At 39.0% G+C, this 15,000-nt stretch overlaps 2 protein-coding genes across 2 annotated transcripts in view; one reads left to right on the top strand and one right to left on the bottom strand.

The window, feature by feature from the left end:
- Window positions 1-2,267, top strand: part of LOC137998086 (chymotrypsin-like elastase family member 1) — a 10,675-nt gene extending 8,408 nt beyond the window's left edge. The window contains exon 4 of the mRNA XM_068844498.1: window positions 749-2,267. Coding sequence (XP_068700599.1) covers window positions 749-1,095 — 347 coding nt within the window. The 3' untranslated portion in view covers window positions 1,096-2,267. The remainder of the gene's footprint in view (window positions 1-748) is intronic.
- Window positions 2,268-10,599: 8,332 nt separating this feature from the next.
- The window catches only part of LOC137996261 (hatching enzyme-like), a 7,956-nt gene continuing 3,555 nt past the window's right edge, over window positions 10,600-15,000 (bottom strand). Inside the window, exons 3-4 of the mRNA XM_068841673.1 lie at window positions 11,282-11,450; window positions 10,600-10,976 (exon numbers count right to left, since the gene is read on the bottom strand). Coding sequence (XP_068697774.1) covers window positions 10,604-10,976; window positions 11,282-11,450 — 542 coding nt within the window. The 3' untranslated portion in view covers window positions 10,600-10,603. The remainder of the gene's footprint in view (window positions 10,977-11,281; window positions 11,451-15,000) is intronic.

The following is a 15,000-nucleotide window of genomic DNA, read 5'->3' as shown; positions in this document are numbered from 1 at the left end:
TCACATAAATGTCAGTGGCCTTAAAATTGAGTTTCATACTAATTTCATCACGCTTTTTCCATTTTTGGCATCTATTTTGTACCACGAGTAATTTTTATGATCGACAAGGTCACGTGACACGGTCATGCAAAGGACTTGTGAAACCCAAACAGTTTCCAGCTTATTACGCTTGACGCAATCAGTTTCTATATTAGGTCACATGGTGTATGAGCTGATAACCGAGATTGAGTGAACTACTCAGAAAGCTAGAAACACAATACCCAAGGCCGAAAATTTAATAATGCGCAATCACCCCGGTCTGCGTCGATATTTGTCTTCCGATTAGATGGAAAAGAAACAAAAGCCAGCGGGATAGTTTCAACTTTTCATCTTTACCTCTTTACGTGGAAGAAAAACAATTTAGTTTTGTAGTCTGGGGATCGTGAAATTAAATAGCTGGTTCCGGACAGTAGAAAAAAAGTCAACAAAATATGCTATCAACCTATAAGGGACGTTGCAAGAATTTATTACACATGATGGTTTGTCACGTTTTGATCCAATCAAATTTAATTTATTGATTTGCCTGAAGTGGGATACATGAACCTGCAGCTGAAATGTTCTCTCGCATGGCTTGGTGGGTAATTGAACGGAGCCATTGCTCTACTATTGCTTTTACTGACTCTTTGAACACTAAGATTTTGCCCGCTTTTAATGAGTATTTACTTTACACTTGACTTATTCAAAACCTAACAGGAGTTTTTATCCCTAGGTTGGGGACGTATTGAGCCCCGCGGGTCCAAAGCAAGAACACTTCAACAAGTCGAGATACCAATCGTTAGTTATGAAAATTGTTCACAAGGAAATTCATTTTTCCAACCCGTGGATGATGGATCGATGGTTTGCGCAGGTTTTGGTGGCACGAGTAAAGTCAGCGGTTGTAATGGTGACAGCGGAGGACCTCTTGTTTGTCTAGAAGATGGAAAATTTGTCCTGAGAGGTGCAGTGAGCTGGGGGATACCAGATTGTCCTGCAGGAAAAACCTTCTCGGTTTTTGTTCGAATAAGTTCTTTTGTCAACTGGATTGAAGATCATGTAAAGAACAGCAACATGTATTAGAAAGTCTCCAAAACATAATGTATCCTTCAACAGTTCTTTATTATTGCATTCATTATATTGTGTCCTTGTTTCCTTTGTGAATTTTTTTCTTTTTTAGACCAGAGCTTTTAGAAAATGGCATAGCATATGTTTTCAAATCAGTGAAGCAGTGAAGCTTTTCTAGTGTATTCCTGGCCGTGGTAAAACCCTTTTAGACCCATCAGACTAAGTCTAACCCATCCTTGTCCATATTATTCCATCCAATGTCATTCACCAACTCTTTATAAGACCAGCGTAATAGAAAATATATGGTCTTTTTTAAAATGAAGCTGGAGGGTATAAAATGTAATGGCAACTTAATCATTTTGCAAAGGAAAATAAATACGATCTTTTTCTTGCTAACTCTAACCCTAACACTTGCTTCCGGGAGGTTATGAACTCAATTAGTTAACATATTCTTTCTTTATATATGTGATTCCTGGCTACAAACGAAAAGCAACTCTAAAATTAACTTTTGTTTTGTTTTATTTCTTATTTATGATAAACCTCGTCCCAGGGCTGAAAAGCATCAGTTGTGATAGATACACTCTGTCTTTAGAGTTCTTAAGACGACCGAAACTAACCTGTAAAAAATGATGGGAAAGGAATCACAGTTAGGCTTTTGTACATTATGCTGGCATTTGTTCGAGCATTTTAGAGACAAACTGAATTGATGAGCTAGGATTTAGAAGTGTAATACTAAAATAATAGAACTAAAAACTAATAATTACAATAATAATAATAATATAGAATCATCAACGATGAAATGATATATGAAATGAATCGTATATGAACTGCGGATATGAAATCAAGTGAAGCTATGATCCTCGTTCATAACTGCGAAGATCATAGCTTCACTTGATTACATATCCGCAGTTCTTATATGATTAATTTCATATATCAATTCATCGTTGATTAATTCTTCCCGGGAACATTGGAACCCACAAATGACCAGCTCCCAACGTCAGTGGCTTCATAACTCAGTTGGTTAGAGCGTCGCACCGGTATCGCGAGGTCACGGGTTCTGTAGTGATCGGGCAAGACGAAGGAAGTACACGCGTTCACTCTCAGATGTAATTCACTGTAATCTCTAATGTTGGATGATCATGTTACATTGGTAGTAAATTATTAAATCACGTGTGTCAATGATATAATTGCTACACTCCTCCTTCTTCAGATCCGTTTTCTCAAAATTCATGTCTCAACCTAGTTCTTGGTTTTCTTAACGTGCAACTAATCAGTCACTTAATCAATAAATAATAATCTATCGACATGCACCTAATCAATGAAACATATTCAGTGCTGGTACCGTAATTGCAACTGTTTCGGAGGGTCTCTGTCGATAGTTTCGTATGTTTGTTGCTATCCGGCAGTCGAAGCAAGGGCTCACAACGGCGTCAATGCGAGAGTTCACGATGGGAAACCAGTACTTTCGGTGTAGCATTTCTTTAGTCCTTGCTTGTGGGCTATCTGGATAATCCTTTCTGTCAGTGATTCTCAGGATCAGTCCTTCGGCCATGTATAGCTCTGCACTCAGGCCAAAGTATGGCTTGAGGTCTGGTTCGGTCTTGGTCCATTTGCCTGTTTGCATGGCCACAGCGAGCTTTGCAAGCTCTCTGTCTTTTGCGGTTTCTTCTTTGATTTTGTCCAGGACTACAGCGTGCTCTGATTAGACAGTGGCAATTAACATATTTCTCGAAACGGTCGGGCCCTGTCTCTGGCAGTGGGTGTCGGGACATGTAGTCAGTCATGTTGGTTTTACCAGGGATGTGAATCACTTCGAAGTCGAGGTTCTGCATTTTCAAGGCGAGTCTTTCAATACGCGGTGGTAGTTTAGCTGTTAGATTGTTGAGCAGTGGAAGCAGTGCCTTGTGGTCTGTTGCTAACTTGAATTTTGGTGCGCCAAGCAGATACATCTGGAGCCTGGTTGTAGTAAATTCTGCTGCCAGTGCCTCTCTCTCTCTATTTGAGAGTACCTCTTCTCTGTGTCAATTAAGGTCCGGCTCACATAGTGTACAGGTTGGAATCCTTTGTCAGTCTTCTGAAACAGTCCTCCTCCCAGTCCTTCGGGGCTTCCGTCGCAGATGATGAGTGCTTCTCGCTCTGGATGGTACGGGATTAGGACTGGGGCTGCGGTGATGGCGGCTTTCAGGTCCTTGAAGGCTTTTTCTTGTTCTGTCGACCACTCAAACTTTGCGTTGGCTTTTGTCAGCTTTCGCAGTGGCTCGTACCGACTGGAGAAGTTACTAAAATACCTACAATTAGATAGGTAGGCTACCATTTGGAGAATAGAGACTAGTTCCTCTTTGAATGCTGGTGGAGTACAGTTTTGTACAGCTTGAATCTTGGTTGGGCTCGGTTTAAGGACTTCTTGTCTAAACAGGTGTCCGTGGAAGTCGATGGACGCTTTTCCAAACTCGCACTTTTCACGTCGCAGGTTCATGTTGTGATCCTCCAGTCTCTGTAGCAGTTGTGCAACAGACTTTTTTTGCTCGTCCCAGTCTCTACCACTGATCATGATGTCGTCACGGTTATTGAGAACCTTGGGGGTGTCTGATATAACCTTGCTGATCTCTGCGTCGAACAGGTCTTGACTATTGAGTCCTCCGAAGGCCAGGCGTTTGTACCGGTAGTTTCCCCATGGAGTGGAAAATGTCATAGTCTTGCGTGATTCGGGATACATACATACATATACATACATACTTTATTGACTTTCCCCAAGGGGCTTTTCAAAGACAATATTAACACAAATATATTCCTATTTACAATTAAAAGATAAAAGATAAAATTTTAAAAATTGTTAAAATATATAAGTATTAAATTACAGTTCTTTAAGTAATTTGGTCCTCAGGTGATTTTTAAAAACAGTGACTGAATCACACAGTTTAAAATTGTAATCTAAAGAGTTCCATAAATTAACTATTCTATAATAAAAGGTTCTTTGGCCGCTAGCGGTTTTAAAAAGTGGAATGTTCAACAATTGAGAGTTTCTGGTGCTACGACCGCTCACCTCGGCTCGCTTTAAAAATTTTGAAGACAGATATTCAGGGGCGTGGCCCGTCATACATTTAAAGGCCATTATAGCGCTTCGGTAATATAACTGGTTTGCCACAGGTAGCCAATTGAGCTCTTTACGAATAGGCGTAATATGGTCATATTTACGCGCGCCGCTCACAATGCGGCAGGCGAAGTTTTGCACAGCCTGCAGTTTGTTAATATTACACTTCGACGTGTTTGCCCATACATTGGAACAATAAAATAATTTACTAAAAACTAAAGCGTTGATAATCGTCAGGAGTGTACGTTTGTCAAAAACATGCTTGACGCGGTTTATTTGGCCGAGGCAGGACATGCAAGAAGAAGCCGTTTTAATTATGTGTTCATCGTAAGTTAAATTAGAATCCAAAATCACGCCCAGGTCTTTAGCAGTGTCTGAAGGCATGATGTCCTTTCCCATAAAGGGAAGGGAATGAAATTGCAATTTTGCACGCATTTGCCTGCTGCCAAATATCATTAACTTGGTTTTGCTAGGATTAAGTAACAAGAAGTTATTGGAGCACCATTCTCCTATTTTAAACAGATCGTCTTTCAAACCAGTAATTGCATCCAGGTTGTCTTTTAGTTGAAAGGAAGTAATGAGTTTCGTATCATCTACGTAACTCTGGGTGCTGCATTTCTGTGGTATCGAGGAAAGATCACTCGTATATATGCTAAATAGTACTGGCCCCAAAATACTCCCTTGAGGTACACCACTGGTCACAGGCAAAGGCTCAGACAGCGTTGAGTGGATTCGTACTACTTGTTTCCTGTTGCTTAGGTAACTGCGAAACCATTGGAGAGTATGACTGGAGGTTCCGACATCTTGCAATTTTAAAATTAATGTCTCGTGATTAACACTATCAAAGGCTTTGGTCATATCTAAGAGTACAACAGCAGTTAACTTCTTTTTATCAATAGCGTTAAGAATTGTGTCGGTTGTTTCAATGACAGATGTTTCACACGAATTCCATTTCTTGTTACCGCTTTGAGTCTTTGATAGGGTGTCATTTGATTGCAGATATGAAGTGAGCTGATTATGTACAACCCTTTCGCAAACCTTAGATAAAACTGGTAGGAGTGATATGGGCCTATTGTTGTTTGCCTGTTCGTGGTCGCCGTCTTTTGGAATTGGTGTAACCTCAGCTGTTTTCCATTTTGATGGAAAAACACATGTTAGAAAGGATGCATTAACAATAGACGTGATTGTGTGAACAATTGGATTAAGACAATCTTTGATGACGCGAATCGGAATTTTGTCTATCCCAGGGGCCTTATTAGAAGGCATCATTGTTATTATACGTTCTATTTGTTTATAATCAATGGTACTCAGTGTGAACTGGTCTGAAAGGGCGTATTGTCTCGGTGTAAAATAATTCTGGTTAAGTGTTAGATTGCATTCATTAGCTAGGGATGTGATTTTGTCGACAGTACTCTGACCAACAGATACGAAGAACTGATTAAATTCGTCTGCAACAGTTTTGTCGTTCTTACTGAATATTCGCTGGGATGTAGATTTATTAGGGATGCAATGGCGGATTGCTTTCCAGATATTATTGGTGTTGTTTGGATTCCTCAGGATCTGTTCAGCAACAAATTCCTGTTCAGCAATTCTGATTTCAAATCCATCTGCCTATGAAAGAATTGGCAGAATTGATGGTAACCATGGTTAAGGTCTAGTTTGCTAAAGACCTTACATTCTCTGAATTCGGTTACAAAATCTTCTGTAATTGGGGCTTGAATGTTTCGTGTGCGGAGCACTGATTTGTTTAGGAGGCGGAGGTCCAGGCTGACTCTGGTGTCTTAAGGGTTCTTGGGCTTTGGTTGCACAACGATTGGTGAGCACCAGGTGATCGCTTCGTGGTCAGGACTTTCTTCATGATGTCGTTCGCGACAAACTTTTCAATTCTGTTCTGGAGTGGTTCAATGAGATGGCATGGGACACGTCTAGGTTTCTGGGAGATTGGTATGGCGTCTTCTTTCATAGGCAGATGGATTTGTATCTCTTAGCCATCTCTTGTTGCCTTGCCAACTCCTTGGAAAAGATTCTTGCACTGATCTAGGATTTTCTCGAGCTGACGAGTCTCGTTTTCGATTTTCTTCACGGCTTTGTTGGGTTCTTGTAATCCACCAGTCGCATCAATCTTTAGCATGCCAAGTTTGTCTAGGCTTGGTCTTCCGAGTAGAGGTGGAGAGTTAATCTTTCCTTTTACTACCACGATGGTTGCGGTGTTGGCTCTCGTTTGGTTTTCAAGTCTCAAGGGTCAGTAGAAAGATCATCATCGCCGCTATATAAGTAACTTAACCAATTGCAAGCGAGCGAGCCCGCTGAAAACTTTAGTCTTGAATGGGATTCGAACACTGCATCAATCAGGGACCGCGCGATTGTTTTTCTTGATATACAAGCTGAGCTACCGGGAAAGCGTAGGAGCGGATCACTTGAGAATTTAAGTTATGGCTCTTAAATTAAAGGTGAATGAAATGATTTAGGAATATACGAATTTTCATGTGTATGAACTGCGGAATTGGCCTAAACTCAGTGAAGTTTTCTTGCATGCCTATCTCTATGCGTTTATGTTGTTATCTATTTTAACGTTAATTTCATGATATCATAATGCTGTAATAATAATAATAATAATAATGATGATGATGATGATGATAATAATAATAACTTAAGAACTTATATAGCGCAATACTCCGGAAATGGAGAAAAAAATATCTCGTAACGTGGAGAATGCAGAAAACCTCAGTACAATGTTGGATAGTCTACGATAGTGCTAGCTTATTTCCGGGACATGTACAGTACTTTCTCGTGACACAGCATGAAATATCTCGCGTGACATTTACCATTTGCTTAGTACTGTGTAGTCACCATACATATATGCACCTTAATTACACCTTCCACAGGTTCCTCGGCAATGTTTTAATATGTAGTCGTGCTCATTGCACAGATATTTCCATAAATGTCATTCCCGATTTTCATCGCCATAAGCTGTGTAACCTGCGATCAGGCTCTATTTTAGTTTCGCGTGTTGTGGAGTTGGCGAAACGAAAAATAGAGCCTGACCAAATTCCTCTTCGAAATTCCTTCCGCCTACTTTTTTTGATTGATTGACATGTCCTTCATCGGCCAATCAAATTTACTTCCATTACACCAATACACGCGTGGACGGCAGATTCACGCAATTTTGTTTTGACCAGAGTTAATTACCGTGGGAGGAATATTGTAAACGAATTCGAAAGTTACCGTTGGCTTTAATTTGAGAAAAACACATTTAAAGCATGAGGAATGTTTTCGACGACTATATTGCGGCAAAGGCCGGTGTAATTCTCCCTCCGAACTTCACTGAATATGCAATCTTTTAAGCTTGACATCTTAATTTGTAATTGAGATAACCAAGCATTTTGTCGTTGGACGGTTTGGCAATAGATTTTTAAAGAAAAAAAAAGAGAAATACATTATTCCTTTAACGTGTTTGCCCATGAAGGTTTCTTTGGTGATTTTTTCGGGTAATATCTTCAGTTGCAGTGTATTTCTAGAATTGCGCGCAGTAAAATCATGATAAGTTTGGCTGTTAATTTTTTGATGGAGTATGGACAGTAAGATGGACTCGCAAAGTTTATTTTATTGTTGTACAATTGATCTCTCTGGAAACATGCCATTTTAGTTTCTGGAGTGCGAGTTTAAAGTTAAATCAACTGGAAATATTATGAAGTGTGCAAACAAACCGTGTCACGTACAGTAAATAAATAAAGGGCGCCGTTTGATACACAGATATTCAAAACATGCATTCGTGTAACTTGCGATTTTATCAGCATCTCCTCCTGTTGATATATATGGCCCTTGTCTCATCCAGGAAACCAATATGCATCGGCTTTCATTGCCATTTGAAACTGAGAACCAGCTATTTACCTTTCAAAACATCAGGGAAGTTTGTGCCAAAGTACTTTCAACCCCATGGCCACAGAGCTCGACAACGGAATCGCTATTTTCACTCGTTCCAGAGATTCAAACCCGATTTTGGACAAGTTATGAGATGTTTCAGATGGCATATCTCCATTTATACAAATAAAATCAAGTTGCACCGTCCACGGCATTGTAAGAACAAAAGGGAGCAAATTTTTTCGTACACTTATGGCGGATTAGTCTCGAGGAGTTCGCGAGAGCTCCGCGCAATCACGATGGCATTTTCACTTCCGGCATTTCAACAGCCAATCAGATCACGAGTTTGGTCGGCCAAAATTTGGCCGACCGTCCGGAATTCTTGAGAGACTTTTGGTCAGGCCCAATTTTAGCGAGCGACGACATAAGAGAACACATGGGCGAAGCTAAAAATGGGCCTGATCGCAGGTTATAAGCTGTGCAGAACAACTTACAGTTAACATAACCACAGAACTGATATTTGCAGCTTTAAAAGTATAAACCCTAAAATGACATACACCATTTTGCCATTACATACATATATTTTGTGGTGTTAGCTGTTTAGTAGGAGTTTGCACGCTTCCTGGATTTAATGTGATAACTCCCTGCTTTAATCTCGAAAATGTCACTCAACATCAACTTAGCCAAATGTACTTTAACGTCGCAAAACTTTTTAGTGACCTTCTAAGAAATATATGAGAACAAGTTGGCATTTGTCAATTCTTGGGTTGTAGTGATGTTACCATGACAACCAAATTGGAGAAGGTTTTGTTTTTCTGAGTTAACAAATTGCTTCGATCTCGTGAACTGTTTTTCCTTCTCGATGAAGAAAACTACTTCTCTGTCGTACTTTCGTTTACATATTTTGACTGCAATACACTTAAAGAACTAACCGGAAAAAACTTGTTTACTAGTTGACGATAAACTGCAAAACTAAAGAAATATTAAGTACACCTAAACTGAGAAACAGTAGCTGTTTGACGCTCCACATTGCAACGACATTTAGTAATAATAAGAAACTTCCGCGAACAGCAAGTCGAAATTCGTGGTTTAAATATGATCAAAATATTTTCTATAGAATAAAGAAGAGGAGGAAAATATAATTTGAATAAAACACTGAAATTGAAATGAAGGTAGAGGAGTAACAATAACAATACTTACGAAATCCTCCTCCACCAATGCTGCCACCACCATAGCCTTTTCAAAAAGAAATAATGAAGTGTGAAAAACAAGCTCAGAAATTAAAAATGTCAATGGTGTCACTCGTTATGGTATCACGCGTCTCTTTTTGCAAGTTTGCAATTTTGTGTTAGTGACCCCTTAAAATTTTTTTATTGATAAAAACAATAAAAAGAAACAAAAAAAATTTGTTAAATTTCAGATTTTCCCAGAAACATGCATCTTCTCTCCTCTCTTCTTTCTTCTCTTCTCTCTTGTTAACTTCAAAGCATTGTACTCAAAACTCATCTCCTCACAAGTTACGTCAAAAATGGCAAAGTATTTGTTTAGGAAAGATTAAAGTGATTCTTGCACTTATCTGGACAATGTAAGAAGTTGTTTCACAGACACCTGAAAAGCTTAAGTGGCTTCAATTCGACGGGATTCAAACCTTGACCTCTGCGATCCAGGTGCAATGCTCTCAGACCTAACTAAGCTATGCAGCCGCACAACTGGGACCAGTCACTCCGAGGAGCTCATGTGTACGGCATGTTCCCGTGAAAGGAAAGATGGACAAAAGAAACTGTGTGTTTTGGAAAAGCAGGTTATAGAAAACATATCTCAATCTTTCGTCTGTAACTCGCTCTTCAAATACACATTTCTTTCGTTCAAATTATTTGCTTGTTTGTTCATTCCACGTTTGCTTTGTGTCAGTGCAGCCGATCCCGTGACAAGAAGCTTCCCACGTATCTAAAAGTACATGACTGTATATGACCTTGTTTAAATTATTGTAGATGCCATATTCCCATTCATTAAAGTGCCCCTTTGATAAAAAAAAATAACTCCTTTTTTCTTCAGATTTTGAGAGTGTGTTTGCTTAACACCTGAATGACAAAATTTTGAGCTATGATTTTTGTCCAATAGGCCGTTTACGCTGAGCGTAAGTTTTATATTTCACGGTCCGCCATTACTCACGTTCAAAACTGACTCATTGGAGTCCAGGAAAAAGTGACGTCAAAGGCTCACTGGCTTAGAACTTCAGCGTGTGAATGCAGCTTATTATATATGCAAAACGCGAGTGTAAAAGTCTGAAAGCCCAAAACTCCCCTGCTGCATAGAATTATTGAGCTTGTAAGCCTTTGACTTAATTTTCTCTTCGATCCAGCTACTTTAGTAATGGCGGACCATTAAATAGGAAAATTCCATTTAAAATAAACAGGTGTCTTTTTGAAACCAAGGCTTAAAACTTTGGTTTGGTTATTCAACTCAGTTTTGAAATCCAAAGAAAAATAAGAATTGATATTTTGGTCACAGGGGCACTTTAAAGCCTCACGAACGTCTAACGGGGAAACATCTTTGAACCATTGTCCAAATTTAAAGAGACTTCATGAAAGCACTTAGACAGCGGGAGCTGCCTGTATGTATTATATTACCGTAGAGAGAGCGGATGGCTTCTATATCAGCTGAGTGAAGCCGCATGTTTGGCACGTATCCAGTGTAATAGGGATACATAATAGAATCACGAACGTCCGAATGCTCAATACCAAGTGCATGACCGAACTCATGAGTGGCAACCCACAATAGATTGGTTCCCCTTGAGATCTGATCAGTGAACATTTCATCCTCATCAAAATGGGCGCGTCCATCTGACGGAAAGAAAGCGTGCGCCAAAACTTTTCCGGGGCCGTCAAAAGGGTAATGGCAGGTTTTCTCGCCTCGTACGCTATCATGTGTCCTGGAGCCAAAGCTAAAGAAATGCAAAATGAAATACAAGGAAGCCAGTACAGGCTACCTCAGACTTTCTCGTGATAAGAAATGTTTCTGTGAGTTAGTAAAATTCTAATTTTAATTTTAATTTCTTTTATTGTTCGCACTTTAAAATTATTTACACGCAGATTGTCTTGCGAAAGAGCATAGGTGGAAAAAAGAGATACATACCAATAGAAAATTAGCTCATGAATAAGTGTACGGTGTCCAAAGAAGCACAGCTTTCTAGTTGGACACCGCCATAGACAAAACAATAGTGACGGCATATAAGGATAAAAAAGATACCTTATTTGGATATCAGCCCCATAGACATTGTTTGTCTTGAAAAAGGACAACGCTGATACATCGGCCCAGTATTGCAAGGCTCTTCTAAAAATGGATTCTTGTTTCAATCTTGGAAGGTCTCTGCCATATTCAATGAAGTAAGTCAACCTCTTTTTTCCCCACTTGCTACCTACTTTCGAGTGAATGAAATAAAGACCAGATATCTCAGGGCACAGAATCGCAAGGTCATGATTATTAGTTCACGTAATCTATGCATGGCATTCTATGTTGGTTCCAAAGAATCATTTCCTGTTAGTAAATTAAGTAATATCTTCTTTTATAGTTCCTTATTGCTTTGCGTAACTAATCGATTCCTTCTAACTTTTTTCAACAAGCATTGTTTCACGTTATACTCACACGGAATCCTCAGTCATCCACATTTTGTAAATGAATATCAGTGCATTTCGTCAGATTGCGTAGTGTTCAAAGTTATGGCGATAAGTCGAGCTGTCGTAGCAGCTACAATAGGTGATCGAAAGTCTCTTCGTAGCGTTTTAGTTTTAGCGGATAAGTTGAGCAAAACGAGAGATTTATATTTCACCAAGTGTCACAAAATTTCTTTTTCTTTAGTTCTTTGTTTCGTTAGTTCATAGTTTATTCCGCTCGTGTTAATTACTTAGTGTTAATTTCGTATCGTAGTCTACCGCAATTAGTACATTAGAGAATAGCTTGTTAGTCTATTTGTTCTTTTAAGTCTCCATTGTGGAGATGCTTTTGTAACTATTGGTTCGTTAGGGTCGTGTTTTAACAATAGGTTTTTCAATAAGTGTTGATGTGGAGTGCATTGTTATGTAAAGATATAAATGTAAGTAGCGTGTTGTAAAGGCGGGTGGAAAAAGATCAGTCGACAAGAAGACTGCTAGGAGAAGGAAAGCCGAAGAGAAGCCAAAGTGGAAAGGTGAAAGTTTAAAGAAAGTTGAAAAGAGAAACACTGCCAAGAGTCATTGGTGGGAGCCGACCGCGAAATTCCCAGACAAAACTCCTTTGTCGGCGGTGGCAAATATATTTATACTGGAAGTTTTTGGAGGAAAAGTTCGGCGACGAAAGTGAGAGTCTTGTGGACTGACAGAAGACGTGACTACGTTTGTTGGTTTGCTGGAAGAGGTAGTGGATGGTTGCAGGATTAGCCGGTTGGACTAACAAGAACCTTGAGAAGGCACGAAGGCTGACGAAGAACTGAACTTATTGTCTGCAAATATTAAAGTAAAGTATTTAGTTCATTTTGTATTGTCGTTTAAGTATATATTAGCATTAAGTAAATCTAAGTAAGATTAGTTAATTTAGAGATAGTAACTGTCGTAACTGTTTTACTTGTAGTTAACTTTTATCTTTAATTAGTCGTATGCGTTTACTAAAAATTTATGCTGTGTTGCGGGTTTGTGGGAAGGGGTGTGAAATACGTTGTTTTACCCTTAGTTTTCTCTTATTTTCTTCTCGCTATCTCCCGAGACCCAGGAGATCGCGAGCCGTCACACCAAGTAGCAATAATAATTTAAAGAAAACGACAAAACTTTTGAAATTACAAGACATGTTTCGACAGAAACTTCTGTCATCTTCAGTTGATTAATGTACAAAGCGTTAAGTTGAATTTATAAGTACGGAAAAAGTGCTAATTATGCCAGTAACAACGGAATGTACATAAAACGTGACAATGTGAGAATTAAAAGGATAGTTTTAGATTTACGTGATACAGTTGTTGATTAAGAGAAGGTTGTTCTCTTTCAATATGAAAAGCTTCTTTTATCTTGAGTTGAAAAGTCGTAGAGGCGTGATCTAAAATATGGAAACATTCTCCTGAAGACAGGGCGCGACATTGTTCGGAATTCTGTAGGTGTTTGAAAATGTGAGAGGCCCTATCACTGACTAAGTCCACACACACGCGTGTGGAAAAATGCCAGGTTGTTTCGCCGACGTAACAGGCATTACAGCCCGCACATACAAACTTATAAACCACACGTGAACGAAGCCCTCCAGGGATAGGGTCTTTTCCACACGCGTGCGTGAGCACTTAGTCAGTGATAGGGCCTCTCACATTTTCAAACACCTACTGAATTCCGAACAATGTCGCGCCCTGTCTTCAGGGGAATGTTTCCATATTTTAGATCACGCCTCTACGACTTTTCAACTCAAGATAAAAGAAGCTTTTCATATTGAAAGAGAACAACCTTCTCTTAATCAACAACTGCATCACGTAAATCTAAAACTATCCTTTTAACTCTCACATTGTCACGTTTTATGTACATTACGTTGTTACTGGCATAATTAGCACTTTTTCCGTACTTATAAATTCAACATAACGCTTTGTACATTAATCAACTGAAGATGACAGAAGTTTCTGTCGAAACGTGTCTTGTAATTTCAAAAGTTTTGTCGTTTTCTTTAAATTTCTGACTTGCCTGCTGATATCAAGCAATAATAATGTAATTAAAAGCACTTATTATGAATGGTTAGCTTTCGTGTAAGGTTAGGGGGACTGCCTGCATTTTAGTAATTAGGGTTAATCCCTCAATTCGTTTACGCACTTATTTAAAACTTGCAAACTAGTAGCAGACATCAAAAAAAATTTTAGGTAGAAACACAAGTTTTGAGTTTGCAATACATGTTTCGGATGACCAACATCCATCGTCAGTTGCGAATACAAATGAAAACCGCTAGTCGGTCTGATATAAAAGATAGCTAAATAAGAACGGTAGGAATACTAAATAACAACGTGAATATGGGGCACTAGGAAATACAATGATACAAAAACAATGGGTATTTGACATGGAAAAATTGAAATGAAAGTGTTAAATTGACATGATTTGACTTGCTTGTTTAATGAGGGGTTTTCCCAACCTATGTGTAAGGCCTCCTTGATTTTCAGTTGAAAAGGCGTGGAGGCGGTGTCAAGGATTGAAAAGCAATTCTCTGAGCCCAAATCTCTGCATGTTTCTGACCCATAAATGTGCTGAAAGATGAGTTCTTATCGGATGTTAAATGTTCACGAACACGTGAACGGCGAGACAAACCGACATCTTGCTACACGTGTTTGTGAACATTTAACATCCGATAAGAACTCACATCTTTGAGCACATTTATGGGTCAAAAACATGCAGAGATTTGTGCTGAGAGAATTACTTTTCAATCCTTGACACCGCCTCCACGCCTTTTCAACTAAAAACCAAGGAGGCCTTACACATAGGTTGGGAAAACCCCTCATTTAACAAGCAAGTCAATCATGTCAATTTAATACTTTCATTTTAATTTTTCCGTGTCAAATACCCATTGTTTTTTAGTATTACTGTATTTTCTAGTGCCGCATATTCACGTTGTTATTTAGTATTCATACTTCTTATTTAGCTATCTTTTATATCAGACCGACTAGCGGCTCATTTGTATTCGCAACTGACGATGGATTTTGGTCATCCGAAACATGTATAGCAAACTCAAAACTGTGTGTTACTGCTTGCAAATTATTTAAAACTGTTAACATTTCAGGGAGGTGTATGACAACTGCGGACTGCCTACAAACAGCGCTGATAAACAGCATTTGACTTTATAAAGCACCCATTTCAAATAGCGCTGAGAAGCAGTATTTTTAAATAAACTTGAAACTTGAAAGCAATATTCTTAACCCAAAAACTAACGCAACGGTTGTTTTAGACTAATTACTCCAATCACTACAATGCGTGACAATCCCT

This window comes from Montipora foliosa, chromosome 3 (assembly GCF_036669935.1).
Source record: "Montipora foliosa isolate CH-2021 chromosome 3, ASM3666993v2, whole genome shotgun sequence".
NCBI lineage: Eukaryota > Metazoa > Cnidaria > Anthozoa > Scleractinia > Acroporidae > Montipora > Montipora foliosa.
This window is presented reverse-complemented; position numbering and strand designations above follow the sequence as displayed.